The sequence below is a fragment of the Anguilla rostrata genome, chromosome 7 (assembly GCF_018555375.3).
Source record: "Anguilla rostrata isolate EN2019 chromosome 7, ASM1855537v3, whole genome shotgun sequence".
Lineage (NCBI taxonomy): Eukaryota > Metazoa > Chordata > Actinopteri > Anguilliformes > Anguillidae > Anguilla > Anguilla rostrata.
Genome location: NC_057939.1, coordinates 51,102,785 through 51,126,933, shown reverse-complemented (window position 1 = coordinate 51,126,933; position 24,149 = coordinate 51,102,785). Strand labels below are relative to the sequence as shown.

Here is a 24,149-nt window from a genome sequence, read left to right as displayed (position 1 = left end):
GGGATGATATAAAATCTGGCACACACACACCCCCCGGTTTCTGACCTAAAATCTCTTGTCAGCACCACTCAAAATACATATTCGAACGCATAATGCATTTTTTTAAGGGCATTTCGCTAATGACCTCATTTCTTTTAACACCTTAAATTGTGTCCGCTGGAAATAATTTTGTGGCATCACCGCACTGTTTCAAAATATTTATTGATTTGGACGTGTAATTCAAAAAAAAAAAAAAAAAGGAATGCTTCATTGTTGACATTGGCCTATAAGACTTTGTACTTGAATGCAGACTGGTATTACAGAGTGATGGCGCCCTCTGCTGGATACTTGGCCCTGCCAGGTATGCGCGTAAACATTTCTCTCCACAGTTAACACGTTTCACAGAGTCTTGCGTGCAGTTACGTCCGCTGATCATATCACTGTCCTACGGTATGCAGTAGGCTTGCCTCGTTTTAATTTCTAAGGTTTAAAAATGTTTCATCAGATTATAGCTCCCCCTGCTTAGGGCTCCAGTGTATTAACAAAGCCTACACAAACCATACTATTAAAACCAGATGTTGCGATACACAGGGAATGTTAAAACAAACTATGGCAGAACATTTTATTACCTTTGGACCCTGTGGCACGCCAAGCGTGACACCCCAGGAAAGGAGATGCGACAATACCGTTGTCTGTCGCATGGAGAGAGAGAGAGCACACACACAAATGAAATAAAATGACTCTGGTTCCGGGCAAAAACAATAAACTAAAACAAGCTAAAATAACAAAGACAAAAAAAAGTCAAACAGAGCAGCTGCTTTTCAGTTTTCTGCTCTGTAGGTGATCCGCCTTCCTGGTCGGGTCCAGCTCCTCCAGCATCCCAGCTGAGGATTGCTTTCTTTTTCTTTAATGCAAAAATAAAACAAAACTCTCGGTGTTAGCGCCCGGTCTCGGCCCCGAATTGTGGAGAGCAGCACACACCTTTAAGCACCTGGGCTGATTGGCTAACGCAGCCCAGGTGCGTGTGCTCTCTCCACCAGCCGGCGCAGCTGAGACCAATCCGCCTCTCCGGCGGACCGACTGCTACAGACCCATTTAAAAATGTATTGAGCTGAATAAACACTGAAGAGTTTACTGGTAAATGATGGGTTCTTTCTAAAAGCAATAATCTGAAATGAAGATTCCGTTTCTCTTCGAGATAATTTAAAAAACGTAAAATGTAAAAACATGCAGATGATTTAAGGCCTAAGCATGTACTGTTAATTACTCTCCTCTCTGTCACATTTCTCTGCATTAGTATGCTAATGCTGATTAGGGAAGCAGCCAAACAGGGCTTTTAAAATGTAAATCCAGAGCAAAATTACACATACATCTCTATTGGCACTTACTCACCATTTCCCTACAGGTAAAAACTTTACCCAGAGCAATGAGTACTAATTTGTAATATGCAAATATTTCATTAAAAAACTAAGTCCAATGAAGTCAAAGGAATGACTTAAACTGTTCTTTAAAAAAGGTTACAAAACAAAATTTCAAGATTTTCTCAGTGCTGCTGTCAATTTGTTAGTCCTTCTGAATCAACAGATCCCTCCGTGGGCAGAGAAAAACAGAAAAATGACCGTGGTCCCTTAAATGTAACATTTCTAGTGCATAGTTTTGATCACCTGCCGTCAGTAAAATGCAAACAAAACACATCTGCAGCACATCATTCGCAAATACAAAAAAATAAAAAAAATTTCACAGCAACATGTAATTTGTTTTTTCGGCTCGGTCCGGAAATGCTTGGCTTCAATTCAGCCATCTTGAAATTAAGTGATTTGATTTTTCGGCAAGTAATCACAGAATTTCACAGGAACGGCCCGCCAGCGGCGTCCGAACTGCACCTCGCCGGCAGCCCCAGGGCGGCGTACGGTGAGCGGTGCCGTTGCCGTGGCTACGGGGCGGCGGTGGCGGCGGTCTTGTAGTGGGACGTGCTGTGGAAGTTCTGGTCGGGCGACAGGTTGATCCGTCGCACGTTGAGCTCGGTGGCGAAGGCCCGGGCCTTCTGGTAGAAGAACAGGGACAGCTCCCGGTCCAGCAGGAAGTTGTGGTAGATGGTGGCCAGCCGCGTGCACAGCTTCAGCTGCGACCGCTTGTTGCCCAGGTCCATGGCGGCCGCCAGCGCCAGGTGGTAGTACCCCGCCGCGTCGTGCGGGTCCTGTGCGGAGACCGGGGAGGGAGTGAGTGACCCAACACCAGGGGTACACAACAAGGGCCGATCCGTTTCAGGACTTTGTGCCAAACTTCAGCTCGTCAGTTTTTAATTACCTCAATCATATATTGATCCGACATTGGTTTAATCACCAGCTACAGCAGCAGACTGTTAATGTATCCTAAAGATTTTACGGTGCTTAAGTGAAGGAGTGAGCCAGCGTAGTTTATAGAGCTGTCAGAAAACTAAAACTAAGGTTTTTGTTTTTAAGGTTATGGCCAGGAAGAGAGTTAATGAATTGACACGCAGTAGCACAGAAGTTAAACATCACAGTTACAGGAATGTAAAAATCAGGAGAATATTTGGTGATAGAGTGCCTGCCAGACATTCATCCACTAAAATACATTCATGTGACACTATAATTACACTAACATGACCTGGGCTGGACTGAAACTTTGGTTCACCTTAAGGTCGTAGAAGATGATGTCACCGAGCGTCTGGTAGACTCTGACGTAGTAGAGCGTCTCCTCGTCGAACTGAAGGGGGGAGGGGCAGAGGGACAAGGCCTTCAGGAAGTAGTGTTCGGCCAGCTCGTACTGGCCCAGGCAGTGGTACACTGTAGCCAGTCTGTGGAAGGCTACCCGCTCGTTCAGACGGTCTCCTGGACACCAGGACCGAACACAGAAAGCCCATTACCTTCTGGCGTATTAAAACCAATTAATACCCGCTTTCAACAGTAAATACAGCTGGCCTTCAGCTAATATGCTTGTCCTTAGATAACCACACCAGATATGTGGATGGAGAACCCCCATCAAGTTGTCATCATGCAGTAATTGTGTGAACAGTGACACCTGCTGGCCGTTTATGGAACACGTACTATTTTATTTGCGTGATCTTTGAGGGACCAACGTACAGCAATCTAGTGAGTGGTGACACCTAGTGGTTGATAATGGAATGTTATTTTTTATTTTTTATTTTTTGCTCTGATCTTTATAAGATGGATGGCAGGCAGTTGTGTTCGTACCCAAGCTGGCACTGATGTCCAGGGCAGCCTGGGCAAACTCCAGCGCCTCCCCGTACAGCTTGAGCTGCATCAGAAGCTCTGCCAGCTTGTTGGAGAGCCTCAGCTGGGACCTGGAGTTGCTGGTCTTCACAGCGATGGGGAAGGCCCGGTCCTGAGACACAGAACAGCACAGGTGAACAGTGAACTCTACCACTTAATGGCCCCTAAAAACCCTTAATGGCCCCCCAAAAACCCATCCATTCTCAAGGAGGTGTCTGCAACACATGCAGTCATCCAGACCCAACACCTGAATGTGCTTCAGGGAACCTTATTTGGCTTAAAATGGATCACTTCGGCATGCCCGCACAGGTAAGCGGTGGAAGGACTTTCCAGGAAATGCCTACTGAAGTTCTGTGTATTTGTGCATGGTCATTCGTTCATTCATGTGTGAATCATTACATAACTGTTTTATGCTGGGTGATTACAGTATGACATACCCCGGGCTCCTTGAGTCTGACCACAGGTGGAACATGTGCGGTGCTGCTGCATGCCACCTACCCTGTAGAAGGACACGGCCTTCTCCCTTTCCCTGAAGCCGTTGAAGAAGACGTCCCCTGCCACCTCCAGCAGCTCCAGGATGAAGTGGCTGTTCCCGGTGCTCAGGCCCGAATCCTGGGCTACCTGAGGACAGACAGGCCAGTACAGGGTCTCTGTGGATCTCACTCACGGGAGTGTGAGGAAACGTTCACGCTTCTCAAGCACGGTTCTCATGGCGCACACCCTTCTGCCCTCAGCTGCGATTTTCACATTGGTGCTTTTCGCACTGAATTACCTGGAGAGACCAGATCTTGGCCAAACACAGATGTATATGTAATGCAATATTAAGATTTTTAAAACCTGCTGATCCATGGGCATTTTCAGTGGAACATGTTTCTAACCCAAACATACACATCGTGACTTAAGAATTTTGCAATAGGCATTACTATACTGGAGGCAATAGGCATTCATTTCAAAGTAGTCAAGAATCCACAGGAAATTAAAATTAAACAGAAGGGTTAATGTTTCATTCTACTTGATTTGCTAGAAACACTCTAAAGGCATAAAGAAGTGATGCTTCTGAGGGGTGACCTGTATATAGAGATCCACCAGCTCGTTCTGCCTCAGGATGTGGTAGATCTTTCCGGCCTGGAGCCAGGCGTACGCCTCCTTCTCCTTCTTCCTCAGGTCGATAAAGATGCCCAAACTGCGCTTGGTGTAGTCCAGCGCCGACTTGTAGGCCCTGCGGGGAAAGAGATGTACGCTTGTCACAAAGTTCAAAGGTGAAGTGTGACTCACACGGACACACCCGTCTTTACCTGTTAATGCAGGGGTTCCTTAGAACCCACAGCAACAAGCAGTAATAATATTGCATGGCATGTCCTACATCTCTTTCAGATTGCATGCCAAATTCAAAGCTGCTTTCTCTTTCATTTACCTCTACACATCCAGGTAGCTGGACCGACAACTCAATTTGCAATCAGTTTTGGGTAGGGAATGCAAGGAACTGCACAACCAATCAGATGTACGCAGGTGATCAGGTGACCAGATGTAGAGCACCAGTTTTTCATTGGAGTTTGAACAGGACACTGGGGCTAACAGCTGCACTAATTCAAAAAGGGCCACAGGATATTTAACTACAAGAAAAGTCTCAAAGGCGGGACTAAATCGGAGAGGCTGTGAGTGACAGGGACCCGGGACTCCGCCCACCTCTCGGTTCCTAAACTCAGGTACAGCTGGCTGATGGCCTGCAGGATGTCCCCCTCCTGGCTCTTGTCTCCGGTCCTGCGCACCAGGGTGAGCTGGTGCTCGTTGTAGATGATGCACTGGGCTTCGTCAGGGCAAATCGCCTGGTAAAGTTGGCACAGCCGACGGGTAGCCCGCAGCTGGCCTGAGGGACAAACAAAACACGTTAATAACAAAACACAGGATCTGTAAAAACAACCCTAACCCTAACACACAACCCCAAAACACATCAATAACAAAACAGAGGACCTAAAACATTTTATATGAATTAATCTGTAAAAACCAACCCAAACACACAGCCTCAAGACTCATAACTAACCAAACTGAGGCTCTAAAACATCTTATATTAATTCATCTGTCAAGCAGTCATCTCCTCTTTTAAAAACCTATAACTTATTGTGCAGACTTGGACATAAAAATTCAGTGCTCCCAATGGTGAACCCAATCCAAATTCATAGGCTTTTAAAAGACGGTTTTTTTTCTTTCCAAAATGAACATTTTTTTCCAAGAGGATCCCATTCCAAGAGCCAGCATACAAAAAAAGAAATAAATACAGGGCAAGGGGGAAAAAGCGTCTACGTCTACAACAACAACCAACCGCTGCCAGCGAGAAGATCAGGTGACTTCCCTCCCAGCTGTAGGACTGCATATATGAGAATATTGTTTCAGCTGAAGATCCTGCTGAGCCAGTGTTTTCAGTGCTTTACACACAATACAGTACAGTACTGTAGAGCACGGTACGGTACGGTACAGTGCAGCACGGCCTCTCTGCTACACACACAACGGCCGCTGTGCTCGGCTGGTGGAAGTGAATGAGAGGGGGAGGACAAAGCCACTCAGAGAGAACAGTAAAGAGGATGTGAGCACAGTTTCCTTATTTTGCTATCAAGGTAACGGCAACTCAAACAGAGAGGGCAGAGGAACACGATCTCATGCTGATTTTGATGGTACAAGGATGGTGTAACAGCAAAGGCGTGGACGCAAATATCCTATACATTGCCTTTATATTGTAGACCCAAAACAGAGTCAGATATATTTTAATCACTGTTTAATTCTCAGTCATTTTACTAACCCCTATTCCAGCTCTCAACAATATTTTTTTCAAAACTCCATCCATTAAGGCAATTCAGCAAATTAAATGGAAATGAAAATTTGAATTTGCATAAAAGTCTCGCTAACCAAAGCGAAGCTACTATCTGACGGACTCACACTCGGAGTGGTTTGACTTGATGGCGATGAGCAGGGCCCACTCGTAGTAGATCTTCCCCTTCTCCGGCTGACCCTGCTGGACGCAGAACTGGCCCAGCTCCAGGAGCACGGCGATGAAGTTCACCTCGTGGCCCTCGTCCGCCAGCTCGGAGAAGAACTCCAGGGACTGGACCAGGCTGCTCTCGCCCAGGGTCCTGGCTCCGGCCTGCAGGCAGAGGAGCCCGAAGTTGGCCAGCGCGATGGCCCAGTTGTGCCGGGAGTCGAACTCGGCGCAGATGTCGATGGCCTCCTGGTAGCTGAGCGAGGCCTGCCGGACGTCGCCCGAGTGCCGCAGGGCGATGGCGCGGAGGTTGTAGACGACGCCCTCCTGCGGGGTGGTGCAGTTTTCGGGCGTGGAGGCCAGCAGGGAGTCCAGAACGCCCAGGGCCTGCCGGTGCTCCCCGTTGCAGACGTGCAGCCAGGCCAGGTAGACCAGCGCGTCGGTGGCGTCGGCTCGGCTCGCGCCGGGGCCCAGGTCAATCAGCGCATGGACGTGCTGGATGGCCTTTCCCAGCATGCCCTGCTTCTGGAACAGCTGGGACAGGCAGAGGGAGAGGGCGTGGCAGAGGACGCGGTCCTTGTCGGCGGACGCGAAGACCAGCGCGCGGCTCAGGTAGGGGGCCGTCTGGGCCGGGACGGGGACGCCCTGCTTCCCCACGCCGTACAGCCGGGGGGCGTTCTCCAGGACCAGGCCGATCCCGCCCAGGTTTTGGGCGAGGCCGGCGGAGGGCTGGAGGGTGGCCCGTCGCACCGCGCTCAGGGCCAGGTGGGGGAGGTACTTCTCCCCGTAGAGCCGCCCCAGAGCCAGGTAGCAGCGGCTGAGCGCGGGGCCGCCGGCCCCCGGGAGCCCCTCGCCGAGGATCTGCAGCCGCTCCAGGAAGGGCACGGCGTTCTGAGCGCGCTCCAGCCTCCAGTACACCCTCGACAGCAGGAAGCAGGCCCTGGCCTCGGCGGCCATGTTGTGGGCCAGGATGGCCTTCTTCAGGATGTACTTGAACACCTCCGGCTCCTTCTCCGTACTGCAGACGTAGTCTGGGATCGCCATCAGCAAGGCGGCCGCTCGCTCGGAGACGGCAAAGTACTTCTCCGTGTTCTTCTGCATGAGATAGATCACGGCCAGGTTGGTGTAGACGGAGATGAGCAGCAGGGTGTCGGTGAAGAGGTCCCGGACCACGCTCAACGTCTCCTCAAAGTACACCCGGGCCTGGGAGAACTTGGACTTCCTGGCACACATCTTGCCCAGGAGGAAGCAGATCCTGCTTTGGGCCCAGAACATCCTCTTCTTCCGGGCCGTCTCCCTGGCGACCCCCAGATAGGACACCAGCTCGTCGTCGTCGGCGTGGCCGGAGAACAGCGAGTCGCGAAACGGCAGGGCGTGGTCGTAGAGGGCGGAGAACTCTGCCCTGTAGTCACCGCAGTTGAGGAACATGAGCAGAGGCAGGAACCCATCAGAGCTAGGATTATCCCCTTCCAAGTGGACGATGAAGCACGGCGCGTCATCGCCCCCTGCTGGCTCGGGGGTATCATCGTCCAGACACGGCTCTGCCACTTCGGCTGGTAATGAGCTGGTTCCTTTCAGTTCACTCAGAATCAGGTCTATTTTGCTTCTTAGTTCTTCTTGTTTTGAAGCATTTACATTATACAGCCCATCTGTAAGGATAATCATGACAAAACTTTATGGCAGAAGAAATTGGAAATTTACATCCACAAAATATTTTTCAAAAGTATATTTTCTCGATAAATGGTGTTTTTAGAGTTTTTTTATTCATTTTTTAACAGGGGTTTTTCAACTTGACGAAAATAAGATCTTAAGCTATTTTGATGACTGAGAGACATACTTTGATTTGTTCCTCCTGGACAATCCTGAGGTTCTATAAAATCTGTAAAACATAAAATGTATTCCACTTAGCACACACCTGACTGCAATTAAACAAGGTCCACAGATGTACTCATTAACTCCTAAAACACATACACTATTTAGTATATGGTAGGTTATCCTTGTATTATGAACCTATACATGCTATACTAAACTAACAGAAGTCACAGAAACTTAAATTAATATCCAGTTATCTAGATAAATGGAAATCGACACTCGCAGACAAATAAATGAAAATTGTGTGAATTCTTCATCTCAGTTGCACAGGCACAATAGGTTTAATCATTTCCACTGATATTGAACAGTTGAATAAACAGTTTAATGAATGAATAGTTTCCTTACCTAGTTTGTAGACAGTGCCAACATCACTTTTGGATGTTTTATTCAACAAAGCGATCATCTCTGCTCTACTATGCTTGTCATTCATGTTAAATAGCAGCCTGTCCTCTTTGTCTAAAAAAGCTTCTGTCGACCTACAAACATGGGATGGACAAAAGGTACCAGAAATTCATATTTGTCTTTAACAAAAAAAGGAAATTTACATTGAGAAGTGAAGCAAGATTGATTGTACGTGTATTACTGGGTGACAGCTCTGACTGACAGCTCTGTAGTGAGTTCTTGAATGTGAATAAATGATTTATGCATTATATTAATGTAATCATAAAAATATAAAATCTTGTGATGAGCTGAAGCACAAATGTGGGAGGGACACTTACTCACAAAGCGAGTCGGTAGGTTTGACCAGACAGGTCTTCACTAGTCCTACATCTCCCGAGCTCTCGTGTTTCCCCAGAAACCACTCGAAACAGGACGCCAGCGGGCCCACGGTCTGGATGACATCACCGCAGTCGAAGCTCAGCTCGTCCGGCCCACAAGCATCGTATTCTACGGTGGCCACGCAGGACCCTACGGCTGAGGGACAGACAAGAGACAGATAATTAGTTCATTACCACCGGTGGAAAGTCCAGGGGTCACTAAGTAAAACTCCTGCCGTGTGTTTCTTGCACCCATGAACTCAGCCAGCCAATATTGGAGAGGACTTTTACTTCCTGAACCTGGATTTTCCACCTCTGTTAATTACTCAGTTAAACTTTACTGCACACCGAGAGAGAGCGAGTGTTTCAGTTTTGTTTTGGAGTTTTTTGCGTTTCGTTTTTCTGCACACTAAAGACAGAAAAAAACTGGACAACTGAAAAGCTGACCAGCAACGAGCGGCGCACTGAAAAGTGGTCGCTCTGCTTTACTTTCATTTATTTTTGTTATTTTAGTTTGTTGTTTTAGTTCATTGTTTTTGTCCGGAACACATGAGGGGGTGAAGGTGTCTGTTTACATTTTTTTGTTTGTGTGGGTATGTTCTCTCTCTCTCCATGTGGCGACCAACAGTGTTTCCCGGATCTGCCGCATCTCCCTCCCAGGGGTGTCACGCTGGCGTGCAACAATATCATTAAAAATCTGGTTTGAAAAATAATTATGCTCGACAGCTGAACAAACATTTTGCATGACACTGGTCTCTACACAAGATTACAGGATTGTCAGAAGTTCATCATCGGCTTCTCGATCTAACCCTTTTCAAAAACCTTTTGAAAACAGGTGGAAAATGTTACAGGTTGTCTTTTCTTGAACTGACCGTGTGACAAAACAGGTGCTTCCATGTCCGAGCCAGTCGAGCTAATGTGTGAGACTTATTCTGAGCAGGATTTGTTGTCGTGTGTCGAGATGAAATGAGCTGCGCTCACCAAACTGGAAAGGGAAGTCATACGCCAGCTTGCCACTTCCGACCAGGATGTTCTCGGGGCATGCTTTCAGGAACCATCTGGAGAAATACATTTTAGGAAAACATCTGAGTTTTCCACCATTACGTCACTATTCATATTAGGGGGGAGGGAGCACGTGAACACTAAAGCTTTTACTTAAGCTTTCGATGGTTGTTAAAATAACCAATGAGTGTTAGTTAGAGACAGTCCTCAAATTATAACCTTACCCTTTCAAAGCAGGAATGTCAATGGTATCAACATTGTAAACTTTACTGCATTACTGAAACGAACAAAGGATACAGTCTCTGCTATGCAAGCATGCAACACTCTCCCCCAGGGCTATGAGCCTCTTAGGCTAAATCAGAACCATCTGTCTCGTCTCAGTTCGGAGCAGGACAAACGGTTCCACTCACTGGTGGAACGGGTCGACGGGCTCCAGCGCTGGTTTGGGTTTGGTGCCTCTCGCCCCGTCCACCAGCGACAGCACGGTCCACCCCGAGCCCAGGAAAGGGGGCTCGAACATGGCGATGTCGCCCTGCTCCAGGTACAGGTCGCTGCCGGAGGTGGAGCTGTCGAACATCTGATTGGTTGTACAGCTCCCGAAAAAAGACCCTATGGATTGCGCACATATCTGCAGTGTTCAGACTCAAATACAGGTAGTGGGAAAAAAACATGTTCCAATACTGAACATTGTGGGGGTTCTTCAATTGTGCAGGGAGTATTTTCCCAGGACCCATAGAAAGAAAAGTCATTGTCAGTTGTTACTGAATGGTACTTGAGTGATCATCTTCACCACATGTAAAAACATTTATTTCCTGCAGAGAGGGGTGTCTTTAAAAATGACAATGCCTCTGTTTACAGGCCTGCATGATTTGGAAGCACTGCACTGAGACTGTCACGGCCTTCTCGGTCATTGGATCTGAAACCAGTCGAGCATTTATGGGATATTGTGGAATGAAAACAACATTTCTGTCTTCCCACAACTAAGAATAAACTGGTTGAGTCTCTTGCTGAAGAGTGTCATATTTCTCCTATACGATTACACTGGTAGACAATCTGGCCATACAGAACAAACATCGAGGCCACACACTCTAATTAAGTGACACTGCATGGGTGTTTTTGCTCACTGCCTGCATTTACCTGCTTGGTAACTTGAATTTTATGAAAAAGAAGTGAAATTCAACCGCATGAGTTACCTTCTTGCATTAAGATCCCTTTGTACATGAGGCTCAGTGTTTCTTCTTCAACTGAGACTTCTATTCCGGGATCATCCTGCTCCAGTGAGTTCAGCCAGAACTCTTGGTCCATGAGCAGATTCTCCATGCACTGTCCAAGGAAGCCTAGCATCAATTTCAACAAAAGTCAACAACCACTGCACCACAAAAATCACCCCAGAAAAATCATATGTTCCTGTCTTACAGGGCCAGGATGTGCCAGCATCAAATAATCTGCTCCATAATTTCAAAGTTATTTTGTTTTTTTTTAGAGGTAAACGTAGAACATACCCAATGTGTAATATGTGCTGAATTTCCATATCTCCTCAAATGTTTTAAATGTAACGAATATGACATCTTCTTCACTGTTGATCGAGAGTAACCGAGCAGAGAGTTCCTTAAAGACATGATAAAAAAAAAACATGTTTATTAGGTTAATAAAACCTTGATTTCACATGCAGATATTTATCAAATTACGAATAAAATATTCCATTTGAATATAATAATAAAATAATGAAAATATTACTTGAACAAAAGAGAATACTACACTAAATGTATTATTCTAAACTGGAATCCATCACAATAATGATCTTGCAGTATTCATGTTTAATACCATTGAATGGATATGTTTCAATCAAGTCTATGTCAAACATGTAATTCGTTTTCAGACTGCTCTGATCGTTGGTTATAGAGGAGTCAATAATATAGTGCAAGGTGAAAAAAGGGGCAAAACTACAGGATACAAATCCTACAAAATGTGATAACAAGGCATTTCCCTTTTAGGTTCCTGGAGTTCCTCTGGCATCATCACGGCAGTTACAAGAAAGTTCGCAGAGACCTCAGCATACAGGGTCTCCCCTCTCACGTCCAGTAAATGAAGCCAAAGCCCAAGTATCACTGAACTGAGTTTTTTTTTTTTGTGTGTGGTGATCTTGCAGACTCCACTTTTTACTTTTCAAACTCAAACCGCCCAAAATGCAGATAACGAGCCTGATTGGCCGGCACGTTTCGGGAGCCTTACGGAGAAGAGGGCTGTGACCTCGCCGCTGTCCGCCTCCAGCACTCTCAGCTTCCCCCTCAGCACTTCCTGCAGCCCCTCGTCAGGAAGTCTGTCCGGCCCCCGCACCACGGACAGCCGCATGGACAAGGCTGCGGAGGAAGTCGTGCTCGGTCAGTGCCCACCGCTGCCCCAGGAGCCCGTCTTCCCACATTGTGATTCTGGTTAATGTTTGCTTAAGGGCATGGGACCAGAGTTTCCTTTTACTTCAGCATTAGCTCTGCTCTGAGGCCTCCATGGCACTACAGCACTCTTTAAAATGAATCATTAAATGAAGATTATAATAAAAGTTTCACATTTCAGATCTGCACACAACTACTACTGAATCCAGTGCATTAACTCAACCAGTACTAGACAAGGAACTATGTACAGTGTTGTATACTATTCACAGCTTCACAATGGGATCTTCTCTTAAGTATTAAATTATAAAAATATTCTCAATAAAATATTATGTATGGACTGATATTCTGAAATCTGTCAGTTTGATATGGTCACATATGAACAAACCATGATCATCTTTTAAGTTACTGCATGTCTATAGACCACTTTAACAGTTCATAAATACAACAGATATTTTAAGACCCACTTCGCTTCAACAGCGTAACAATGTTAGACTGACCAATCGGATTAATAAGTGACTTCAGTGGAAGAGTTTAGGGTCCAAGGTTGACACTAGTTAAAAGACAATACTGTATGAAGTTTGACAAAGTTGATCTAATTCTGACAGAAATTGTGCTATTTGGACACGGAGCGTTCCCATGCCGAGCTATGCCTCAGTTATTTCCACTTCAGCTTCAAGCAGTTTTTGAAGTTCGGCACAGGAAACAATCAGATAAACATTTCCAAGGCAATCAAAATAAACTACAAACACAATTATGTACTCCTGCACCTGCACCATTTGAAATGTTTATATTCACAACACCATGGGCAGACCGAGATATCTTATGGGGGTCAAAACAAACAAATCTTTCCCCCCAATGTAGTGGCACAGTGCCCGTCACCATGACCAGGGTTTAACCACAACTTGGCTTCAACTGCCAGCCCCCGAAGTCCTGGATTCCTAACGTTATCCTCAAATCAGGTGCAGACGTGGGAGTCTGGTTTGAATTTCCTTGACATTCTAGTAACTATGCCCCACCCCCCGCCCCCGCACCCCCCTTGTGCTGAAGCTCTTTGGGTAACAAAAAAGAACTAGAATTTTCTGAAGAGTTAGCCTACCTGTTGGAAAGGAGTCTTCACAGGCAGTTGAAAGTGCCTTTACAGTACCTGCCACCTTGGGAGAATCCAAGCCTAAAAGAAAAAAGTTACACACTAGCTACATGGACAGCATCAAACAATGCTGCCAGTCACAACATTTGATACAATTGATACAAAATTGAAAATAAATATGCTAGTTGGATGCTGTTTATGTTTGTCAGTTCCTATGAGGTCTACACAAGGTTTCCAGTGTCAGAGCCCAAAGGTTAAGTAAATAATTAGCTAAATATGTCAATGCTGTACATCACGTAGCATCTGTCTTCTGAAGAGGCTATAGGCCTACCTGTCACAGAGAAAACAGGTGAAATCTGGTATTGACTTTGTCGATACACACTTAAGTTTGGTAGGAACACGGCTCAAATGTGTCGATTTCAGTTTTGTTTTGTTCTTTTCTAAATTTGATAGATCCACAGCATCGCGTCGTTATCCACTTTGTAGCCTACATTTAAATACAATTACAGTGAGTTTTCCTCTGGTTTCAACATCTACATTAATTCAACTTGCATTTACATCCACTTCTTCATATATGATTTTACACTTTAAAAAAATACAAAGTGGTCACGTTGTGGGTTTGTAATGTCTAATCATGAAATTCCAAGTAGATACATTCTCTTACCCCCTTCTCCGCTTTCACTGTTTCCACCCTTATTCATATTGTGGTCATGATGACAGGACTCTTCCGCCGACATCTCTTTCTGTGTTGATCGATAATCCCGAAAATCAGATTCAAGTCCATTCCCCACCTGGATGGTCTCAGGGTGCGCGCTGGTTGTCATCTTAACCGGGTTTAACTTTTGCTCTTTCGGGTGCTGTAAAGCAGCGTCGCTGCATCACGCGCTCTCCACATTATTCACCGAAAATGCAATAAAACGTATCACATCCGCAGCAGGAGATCCTCACTTGAGGTCAATGGCGCCCAGGGTGCGTTTTGAGAAATGCTAACACGTAACATCGTAGCCTTAATCAAACTTTAAGCAATACCGCTGACACACAAACACATGAAAGGAATACTTTCACCAGGGTGCTCTAATGACAACAGTTCCAACAGAAATCACACTCCTGCGAAACAATTTCCGTAACCGCAGGTCCCCCAGCTATAGCTGTCCTGCAGGGTTGGTAATGTGACCGTAACTTGTGGAACACGCCCTCTGAATTCTTTCGTGAAGTTTTACCCGAGTGTCTTCAAAAAGTTCATATTCACTCGCTGAACAAATACATACATATTTTTTGACGCAGTAGAATTTGGCGTGGCGCGTGATCTTCCCGTTAAAAGCCCAGTCCTGATCCAGATTTCAGATGCTGACAGAACAGAAAGGTACGGTCATTTTTAAAGCTGGTAATGGCAGCGATTAACTTGCAAAAAAAAAAAAAACACGATACGGGGCTATTAGTTAGCATAAAATCTGGAAACCGTTTGAACACTATCCACAGCCTACACCTTCAGACACGTTTTTCTATTCGCGTTGCTTAATGTGTTGAGCTGTGTGCAAGTGCACGAGGTTAATTACATCACCAAACTGGCTCTGGTATGTACAGGCTGTTTACCTAATCCCTGAATCAACAAGTTCTTTATTTGCAATTTGCAGTTTGACTTCAGGTGCACCTTTTCAAGGTCAGAACATGAATATGAACATGAACCCATTGACATTTTGTAAATTTTGGGTATTGTATGAAATGCATGTATACGTTTTTATAGAAGGAGACAAAAATATTGACATAGGACATTTGACACCAGTTAAAGGTTGAGTTATATGAAGAATACAATGCACTCCTAAAAGACACATTGTTTCGTAAAGATCTGGGCCCTGTTTCACAAAGCAGAATTACTGAGTAAGGAGGATAACTGCACTGTGCAAAACCCGGAAACCTCCCAAATCAGAAACACGGACTGAAGTAAAAAGAGCTGTTCCGGGTTTTACTCATTGCAGTTATCCGGCTAACTCTATGTAACCCAGCTGTGCAAAATACCACCCTGGACCAGTAAAGGTACTTCAGTTAAGGTTTCTTGTAAAACATTTCACACTGTTTTTCTTATTTTCAGACAACCTACTATAATCGGCGCATTCCCAAATGGGAAAGACACATAAGATGAGTGTCCTCCACTCAGAAGCTCATCACGCCTCTTAGCTGCTTGAAGAAACACAAATGAGGGACTTCCTGTGCATTTCTTTTCCGAGACGGTGAATGAAGAAGAGCAGGATCGCGTTAAACTGCCACCTAGGCTCAGCCATATCCTAGGAAGAGTGTCAGCACTTCCGTTTCCACTGCTCAAGTCAGCCCTGCAGCGCTGCTGCTCTCCTTCTCTTCACCTCCCGGCACCCTGTTCTGGGAGAGGAGGAAGAACGACGTTCCTGCCATGTCACAGGATTGCCGAGACAAGATGGCAGCATCCTTAACCTTCCAGACAGCGTTTCATCAGTGCGAAACACGGCCCAAAGATTCACTAACCGAATACTACCACACGGCTATAAACGTCCAAAACTATCACAATCGTTATGCAGAACTTAATACCGCACTTAGCTACTTTGATACAGTACACATTGCTGGCTCATATACACAAGCTTGCTGGCAAAGTCCTGGGTTTATATGAACTGGATTTTGAAACACACAGACACACACACATACAAACACTCATTCACTCACACACACTTTATTTGCAGGTGGTGAAAAGCATGTTACTACTCTCATGACATACTGTAGTATCTAAAGTAATTTCAGATTTATTTCAAATACATTTTTGTGCTTCATTGTGAAAAATGAAAACAATCCCTTGCATGTTTTCATAATTTTCAATAATGCTGCAAACTTAAAGGTTTATTCTGTCCTGACCATATAAAAAACAGGCTGAATTGGTTTTCAATGAATCACCATAAGAGGGCACATGTTCTGCAAGGCACTTTAAATACTGAATGAAATTCAAGTTAACATTCAGAAAAGATCATTACAAAACTAGCAATTAATCAAGATCATTACAAAACTAGCAATTAATCAGTGTAAATGTGCTATCATGAGGCCGAAATTGTGTAGTAATGTGAAAAATATTACTATTTGCATGATGAAATACTATTAGGATATAAACACTGGATACGTATATAATTTCATGGAACTATACATATATGGCAGATGTGGTTCTGGTCTCAACATAAAAAGATGATCACAATCACAAAAATTAAATAAAACAGTATAAATTATTATAGTTCACATTTTTTCCCCAGTTCATATATCATATTTCAAAGGTATAAACAATCCGCTGAGACCAGCCTCAAGTTTGCAACAGTTTTAATGACTGCGCCATACTCCTATCTCTGAAAGACACAACAGCGCCCCAATATGGCAGAAAATATATTGCAGCCAGTAACTAATTACAAATATGTACATACAAAATATACATTCAAGATAGAAAAATAATTTTACACTGAAGTGCCCAAAAAAAACAACTATATTACTTTCAAGCTACATGCCTTCCAATACAAATGCTTTCCATTTTTTGTTTCTTTTTTGCATTTAATGCAAACAAAACCCGCTTTGGCAGTAGAACACTGGCAGTGTCTGCTAATCACATGGCCTCCTGCGGCTTCAGTCTTGCTCTGTGGCAGTCCGGGGAACGAGAGCGAGCGAGAAGGCCCGAGAAGCCAGGCGCTCGCCTGAAATCCAGCCCCACTACCAGGAGGAGAAGAAGGGCATCTTATAGTGGAAGGTCTGGGTGAAGGTGCTGCCCAGCTGCACTACCCGGCCCTGGCTGCCCCCGTGGCTGCGCTCCACCACCACGCGGGGCATCTGCACCAGCTGAATAGGGCTCCTCCCGTCCTTCAGGGCCTGGGTGAGGTTCAAAATCTGCAGGGGAACAACCAACCAGCACAAGCTTTAGAGGGGATGACACCCAATACCCGGAGACACTCTGAAATAGGCCGCTTGAAATCCGAGCGCAGTCTTTATGCCTCAGACGCACAACAATGGCCCCTGATCTTATTTTAATAAGCATTTGAGATTTTTTTTTTTTTTTTTTGAAGCCTTAAAACTTTGAATGTAGCACGAAGCAATTTGAATCAAGGTAATGAAATTAGTCAAAAAGCATAACAAAAACCAAATTACTTTTTTTGTTGGGAGGGGTGTTGAAAATATGACTGGTATCTTCCAAAAAAAATTTGATATAAAAACTTACCTGTCCTCTCATAACAGACATCTGCTGTTCAAAGGTGCCTTTGTCAAACCCTTTATCTTCCTGGAAAGCAACAAGAGTAGTTTCAGACATTTAGATCTTACTTCACTTTAAATGTATTCTTGCAATTTGACAAGATACTACACCATACCAAATATTGTGCATTGTCCACCTTACAATTAAATATTGGATACACATTTACATCAGTCATAGAAAAGAAACAAATCCGTTGCTTAGTCAAGATCACTTTAGATTTCCATGGAAGTATTATGGCTGGAATGCACCAGTAAAATCAATTATCATACAATTAACATCAGCATATTTTCTGTGTAAGTGCTTTGTAGAACTTTGTTTTCACTACGTTCAGCATTTCACAGTGCAGAATCGATTAAACCACACCACTATAACTGCAAGACACAATGAAACAGTCTACAGCCCATTCTGTGAACATATCCAAGATTTATGAGTGTGATATTCTATTATTAACAACAAATTTGATATGTAAATTAGATACGCAATTTTGATACGGCTGTTCTTCATAATCAATGCGTGAAGAGAACAAGATTCTTATGCTTGTGATACGTCGAGGAGGTTTTGTCACAGGAAATTGTAAACCCGTGCATTCCACGGTGAATTCACAGAGAACAACTGTGGGCAGAGCAGGGAGGGAGAGCAGGACCTTGAACATCTCGTACAGGTCCTCGCACAGGTCCTGCACGAAGTTCATGTCGGCGACTCTGGGCAGCACCAGGTCCCGCGTCTCCTGAGAGAACGGCAGCTTGGCCTGAGGGAGCCACGCCCAATGAAACGGATCTGTGGGAACAGGACACGCCCACGCTTAGAGAACTCTGGAGAACAACCGAGGAAAGGAATACAATCTGTGCGTCCACCCACACGCACACACACTCTCTCTCTCACACACACACACGTGCACACACACACAGGTCAAATCCAGACAAACTGAAAAACGAATCTAAGAATATAACATAGACATACAAATATGGCTAACTGACATTATACCAATAAACCAATTTCCGTGCCTTTTTCTCTCTCATTTATAACTTTTTTGTTTCATAAATGGTTCAAAATCAGATCTATGTCAGATAAGGTGTACTCCCAGTCTAAATGTTGCCTTGGTGTACACCAAGTCAGAACGTTGCCTAGGTGTCCACCTCTCAAACACACAGAGACAGCAAGGAAGCGAAGTGCAGACTGGCTCTTACACGCTCTCCATTCGTCCGGATGCTTGAAAGGAAACGCCAGCCCGTTGTCGATGGCGGCTATTCTCACAGCCGGCTCCTCCTCCCCGCCCCATTCCACGTCCTGGAGGAGCAAACCTCCACGTTACTTTGGGCGCCGTGTCACTGAGGGATAGCCTCACGCAAGTCAGCTGGAGAATAGCTATGAATTCCACATCCCGTTTATAAGCTTTAACGCAATCAGAGACCGGAACTGAAGATACACCTGAGGGCTGATCTCCTCCTTTGATGTGCTCTTCAGGTACGGACAGTGAGCACCCACCCAGTTAGCAGCGACTGAGTCACAGCTAGTCAACAGCCGCTGCTTGTGAAAGGGTGACTAAGGAATGAGCGATTCTCACTGTAAGCACTCGTGAGCCAGCTGTGTTTTAATGAATTTTAATTAATGAGCTGGCGCATGAAGGGTCTCTCACCATGACAGCCTAAAATAATCCGTTAAAATCCTCAGAATGACATTCCCGTCTAACTTCACGCCACACCACGCCAAAACAACGTCCGCCCACTGGATTAAACGGCCATGTTCACGCACACACATTAAATACTCACCTTCCTGAAGCCTTCACATTTGTCGCATTTCTCGTTTTTGATCAACCAGTTGTCATTTCCTCTGTCTAGACACAGGTAAAAAAAAAAAAAAAAAACTATTAAAAACTAAGAAAGAATAGCCAATGCCTCTCATTGCTAAATCAGATTCATTTTTCTTAAAACAAGACACTAATATTGACGAAGATCAAAACCAACTGGAAACTAGCTACTGCGGCCAGTAATGCGTTAGAAGGTAAGTACCGGTGTTCCTGATGATGTAGTCCAGGACTGCCAGTCTCTCAAACTGAGACTGCAGCTGCTTCCTGATGTTTTCTGGCGGGGGGTCCGTCTCAAATTTCCTCAGCCAGAAGTCTGCTTCACGGTATCCTTCCACAAACAGCTGGAAAGAGCCCATCTGGAGGAAGGTAAGGAAGGTGGGACACAAAATCAATACTGTATTAAGTGCTGAACACAAGCGCTGATCCACCAGAAACCAGCACAGACGAGTGGCCCCATTACTTTCAGTTAAGGGACCCATGATCTTCACCGATAGGGTTGGAAATGTCAAAAATAATTCATTCAGGCAGAACAGAAAGACAAGGATTGCTAACAAAGAGAAAAGGGAAAAACTAAATATGTTAATCTGAGCAAACATGCACGAGAACAAAGTTTGATATCCGGCAATCGCCATGGCAGCAAAGAACAACCTTACCTTAGGGGGTAGGCCGATTCGATGGAACCTTCGGCCAACTTGGGGAACCTTTTCCAAAGCGTACTTCTTTCCCCTTGACTTGGCACGATCGATTGCAGTGTAGTGAAATGTTTCACTGACCAAGAACACCACCTGCAAGGCACAGTTTTACCTACGTTATGCGTGTACGTTGCATCTGAAGGGCCATTTGACGAGGCTTGCGTTTGTCAAATGGCCCTTCTGTTTTTAAAACAGAGTAGTTACAAGTAACACTTGTTCCTCCACAAAGGCATACCAAAAGTCAGATTTACATGTAAAAAACTTCACAGGGACTGACCCAAAACAAGGAACACTGGAGCACACTTTGCTCAGGGCAAAAGATACCATCTTAATGAACAGGGTAGGACTGACATTTTGATGTCTACGACGTCTTCCTTAGTGTCAAAAAAACACACAAAATTTACACGTCCCGGCCCACACCAGACAGCACCGTGTCCTCACCTTGGTTTTGGGCACTACGTCCAGCCCCAGTTTTTGGTCGACGAGCGAGGCGGCGGCCTCGGAGAGGTACCCCTGGTTCGGCACGAGGCAGCCCCTCCCGAAGCAGCAGGGGCAGCACACCTTGTGGAAGTACTTGGTCCATTTGGGGTTCAGGTGTCCGTACGGCTCCTCGGACTTCGGCTTGAACACGGCAATTATTTTCTAAGAGCAGATGGAAGGCGGGAGTAAAGTCACACGTTCATGTAAAAATGTCAGAAAGCTAAGCTGCTGGAAAACATATCACCCCGATTTGCTCTCGGATAGTCAAAACATAACAATCCCCAAATCAAAACGCACAGGTGTCAGGTTGATGTTGATGAGAGCTGTCATGCAAATCTTGTTTGCAGCACAGCTGTGCTGTGTCCTTGGGGAGAAAGTGATTCTGGGTAAATGGGCATGACACATTGTGTTTGGGCGGAGTGTTCTTTCCCCCCCCACAATTCAGTGGTCCTGGATGGCTGAAACTGTTATGCTAATGTTAGCACATACAAGCAGACTGCGACAAGGTAAAATGAATACCTCTGACTTATCCACCAGAGTCAAAATGGAAACCAATGCGTTGGAGTTCCAATGCGTCACTATTCACACATGGATTGTACCCACACAGGAGGAGCAGTCAGACAAGAATTCAGCCAAAAACAGTGCCCCCAGGGAGAACCTGAGGCACCTGTATTCATAAATCATCTTAGAACAAGAGGGCTGATCTAGGATAGGTAGTGCCCTGGGCCCAGGACCCCACTGGGACAATGCTGATGTAGAGTCCCACCCCCCCCTTTCCATTCCTCACCCCTTTAGGGTCCTTCACAAAGTAACTCCCGCTGGACCCCTGGGAAATCCTTTCAGGAAAGATTCCGTTCTCGATGGCCTGCTCGGCTTTCCGGACCACTTCGGCAAATTCCGGATCCTCCGGGAAATAGTTCAGCTCCGCAGTGCCGCTGCCTGCAGTCAACAACACAAAAGAAAGAAAAAAAAAAGTGCAAAAACACTACTTTACCGCACTTTGGAAGCTAGAACCCAAATGGTATCTATTTATTTAGTATATATAGATAGAGGATGCTACCTCATCATATTTATCTTGTTTATTTAGTTTATTTATCTTCTTTTCTATTGCTGCTGGCCTCTGAGAGGTGCCAAACATAATTTGGTTGCATGCCTACAATGACAAATAAAGTGTCTTTATCTTGTAGCTATCTGGTGCCATAAAAGGACCCAGAATGACTTCTTCCTCCCTTTTTAAAAAATTTAAAAACCCTGAATGGATATAGCAATGTGTCAGAGCGGCCCGCTTCACAACGGATGAAAGGGCCCATCATTGAGTGCTGTGTGGCGCTACTTGATCCAATAACAGCCGAGGAAGGAAACGGAGCACGCGGTCAGGCGTCCCTCGTTAGCGGCTAATGCACGCGCGGCCGGTGAGAATGGGAGATAATGGGCTTTATTAATCCAGAGGCCTTTCAGCATCCGCAGCACCACAAACAGGACAACAGCCAGATACTCACTCACTTCATACATGCCCCAGGCGAGCCTCCATCTCATGACAAATCGCTGGAAAACCTCCAACTGATAATAGGGCATTGGTCTCATGCTTAAGCGCTCATAAATAGCCACATTCAACACACACTCAATAAAGGTCCTCATGACAATACAAGTCTTAAATGAACAACAAGCAACATTTTTTTACAGCAAAAATGGCAGGAGCAACCGATTTGATTTTCCAAATAGACAGAGGGTAACGACCAGCAGGAGAGTATTTTGCTCTAAATGGAACTTTAACTGGTCACAGCTATTTCAGTATAGCAATATCTTGTCCAACACAAAGGGATGGCTTATTATTTATTGAGTTGGCAATGCACATCCACCCATCCATCCATGATCTACACCCACTTATTCCTGGTCAGGGTCGCGGGAGGTGCTGGAGCCTATCCCAGCATGCACTGGGCAAGAGGCAGAAACACACCGGGGACGGTTCCCCAGTCTGTCGTAGGGCACCTTCACAAAGTCCCCCAAGTACAGTTTTCCTACAAAATCCTGAGAAATTCCAGCATCAGTTTTTTTCTTTTTTTTATAGCCGACTTGCCATGGAATGACCCGTACACATAAAATAAGCCTTCGGGCTATAAAACGCCAGCACTCGGTACAAACAGGATGTTCACATCACAGCCCAAGAAGGCCCACTGCATTCTGTGCTGCCCGACTGCCCTCAGCCGCAGAGTCTGAAAACAAGAGCAGCCGAAGCACTGTTATCGTGCGTTAGAGAGATGATTCACAAGGACAAACTCCATCACTGATTGCCACAGTCATGCCACAGAATGCACTCCTTTCTTTAAAGAAGGTATTTCTGAATAAGAAACCTCAGGACTGAATTTTAGGCTATTATCCTCCAGAATCTGTCTTATTCTCCACCATGACTGCTTTAAAAGAATCCACCATTCAAATTCACTTTGACATTCTAATGATAAGGCAGTTGACATAGCCTGTAGGCCTCTTTGCAGGGGAAGTTCTAGGCATAGACGACAAGGGTGTTTGCCTGGGCCTCCATTTGTCTGGTGGGGGGTGCCAAACTAATGGGGGAAAAGAAAATAAAAATTCAAACATTGCGTCTATGAGAGTCGTCGGCATGAGTTGGTGGACGGCCCACTTCCAGGACTTGAGTTCTTGATACATGAATAAAGGTCTTAATCAGACTCGTCCTGGAGCAAGGAGACAGTCTAGGACCACACAGACATTTTAAATGTGCATTTTTGCAGGTGGTCAGGTAAATTGCGGTTTTTTAAAATAGCCACAACCCCGCACCTATCTTGTGGGAAACTTTATAAAGTTTCACAGCTGTGAGTGAACAGCTTACCAGATGGTAACAAGAACATTTGTTTCAATCCACTGTTTACTTACTCTGAATTCAGTTTTTACATTATTATTCATAAGTACAGTCGCTCGATTTCTATACAGGCAAATGGGCTCGAATTTTGAAACAAAGACAAAGCAATTTATAATGCACGGAACTAGTCAAGCGTCCCGAGATTAATGCAGCTGGTCTCACCTGAAGACGCAACATTTTCGCTGTCCGCGGATGTCAAACGTTTATTTCGTCTCGTCCGCTTTATCCTACAACCTCCGGAAGATATGGACCCAGTGCGTCGTGGTAGCAACAGGTCTAATTCCTCGGAACCATCTGTTTCTACCTCCGGGACAAGACTTTCGCTCGACTCCGAGACCCGTACCGCCCCTCCAGGGTTCACTCTCAGTGTTTCTCCCGTCCGGTCAAAAAATACAGACGGAAACTGCTCCGGTGCAAAGTCCGTCTTTTCAAAATCTGAAATGTCCACGAGCACATTCTCGGCAGAGACACATTCTGCCATACTTATCTCTTTGGTAGTTAGCGAGTTTGCTAATTTTTCTATTTCACATGGCCATGAGAGCAAGTTCCTGCGCTTTCGCAGCAACTCGTCACTTGCTTCCTCTTTCTACTGAGCCTGCGTACACAAATCTTTGTAACGTATTCTAGTTCGTTCTTCTCAGTTTTAAAGAAACAGGAGACATATTAAGATTTGAGCGGATATGACATTGGTGTCAGCTGTTAGCAGCTGAACAGGTTTCATTCCCCTGTCTGTCTGGCA

At 45.2% G+C, this 24,149-nt stretch overlaps 2 protein-coding genes across 4 annotated transcripts; both read right to left on the bottom strand.

The window, feature by feature from the left end:
• Positions 1 to 184: 184 nt before the first annotated feature.
• Positions 185 to 14,860, bottom strand: LOC135259955 (SH3 domain and tetratricopeptide repeat-containing protein 1). 3 transcript variants are annotated; one of them, XR_010331436.1, is made up of 18 exons: positions 13,978 to 14,860; positions 13,323 to 13,394; positions 12,069 to 12,196; positions 11,339 to 11,444; positions 11,030 to 11,173; positions 10,247 to 10,445; positions 9,816 to 9,892; positions 8,796 to 8,991; positions 8,422 to 8,552; positions 8,042 to 8,083; positions 6,165 to 7,853; positions 4,920 to 5,100; positions 4,302 to 4,452; positions 3,732 to 3,854; positions 3,195 to 3,345; positions 2,635 to 2,831; positions 609 to 2,176; positions 185 to 459 (listed from the first exon to the last, which is right to left on the bottom strand). XR_010331436.1 is itself a non-coding variant. In XM_064344946.1 (17 exons), the coding sequence occupies exons 1-17, from the start codon at positions 14,135 to 14,137 to the stop codon at positions 1,913 to 1,915; spliced, it is 4,011 nt and encodes a 1,336-aa protein (XP_064201016.1). In that variant the 5' UTR covers positions 14,138 to 14,860; the 3' UTR covers positions 185 to 1,912. The 3 variants fall into 3 exon arrangements, 2 of the variants coding, with proteins under 2 accessions (XP_064201016.1, XP_064201017.1); XM_064344946.1 differs by having other exon boundaries at positions 185 to 2,176; XM_064344947.1 differs by lacking the exons at positions 12,069 to 12,196; positions 13,323 to 13,394; positions 13,978 to 14,860 and having other exon boundaries at positions 185 to 2,176; positions 11,030 to 11,159.
• Positions 14,861 to 16,623: 1,763 nt separating this feature from the next.
• On the bottom strand, positions 16,624 to 24,033 carry LOC135259956 (phosphatidylinositol 4-kinase type 2-beta-like). The gene is made up of 10 exons (XM_064344948.1): positions 23,573 to 24,033; positions 21,323 to 21,474; positions 20,497 to 20,697; positions 20,017 to 20,148; positions 19,566 to 19,719; positions 19,326 to 19,390; positions 18,744 to 18,843; positions 18,200 to 18,333; positions 17,524 to 17,583; positions 16,624 to 17,195 (listed from the first exon to the last, which is right to left on the bottom strand). Exons 1-10 carry the CDS (start codon positions 23,889 to 23,891, stop codon positions 17,022 to 17,024), a joined length of 1,491 nt encoding a protein of 496 aa, XP_064201018.1. The 5' UTR covers positions 23,892 to 24,033; the 3' UTR covers positions 16,624 to 17,021.
• Positions 24,034 to 24,149: the final 116 nt, after the last annotated feature.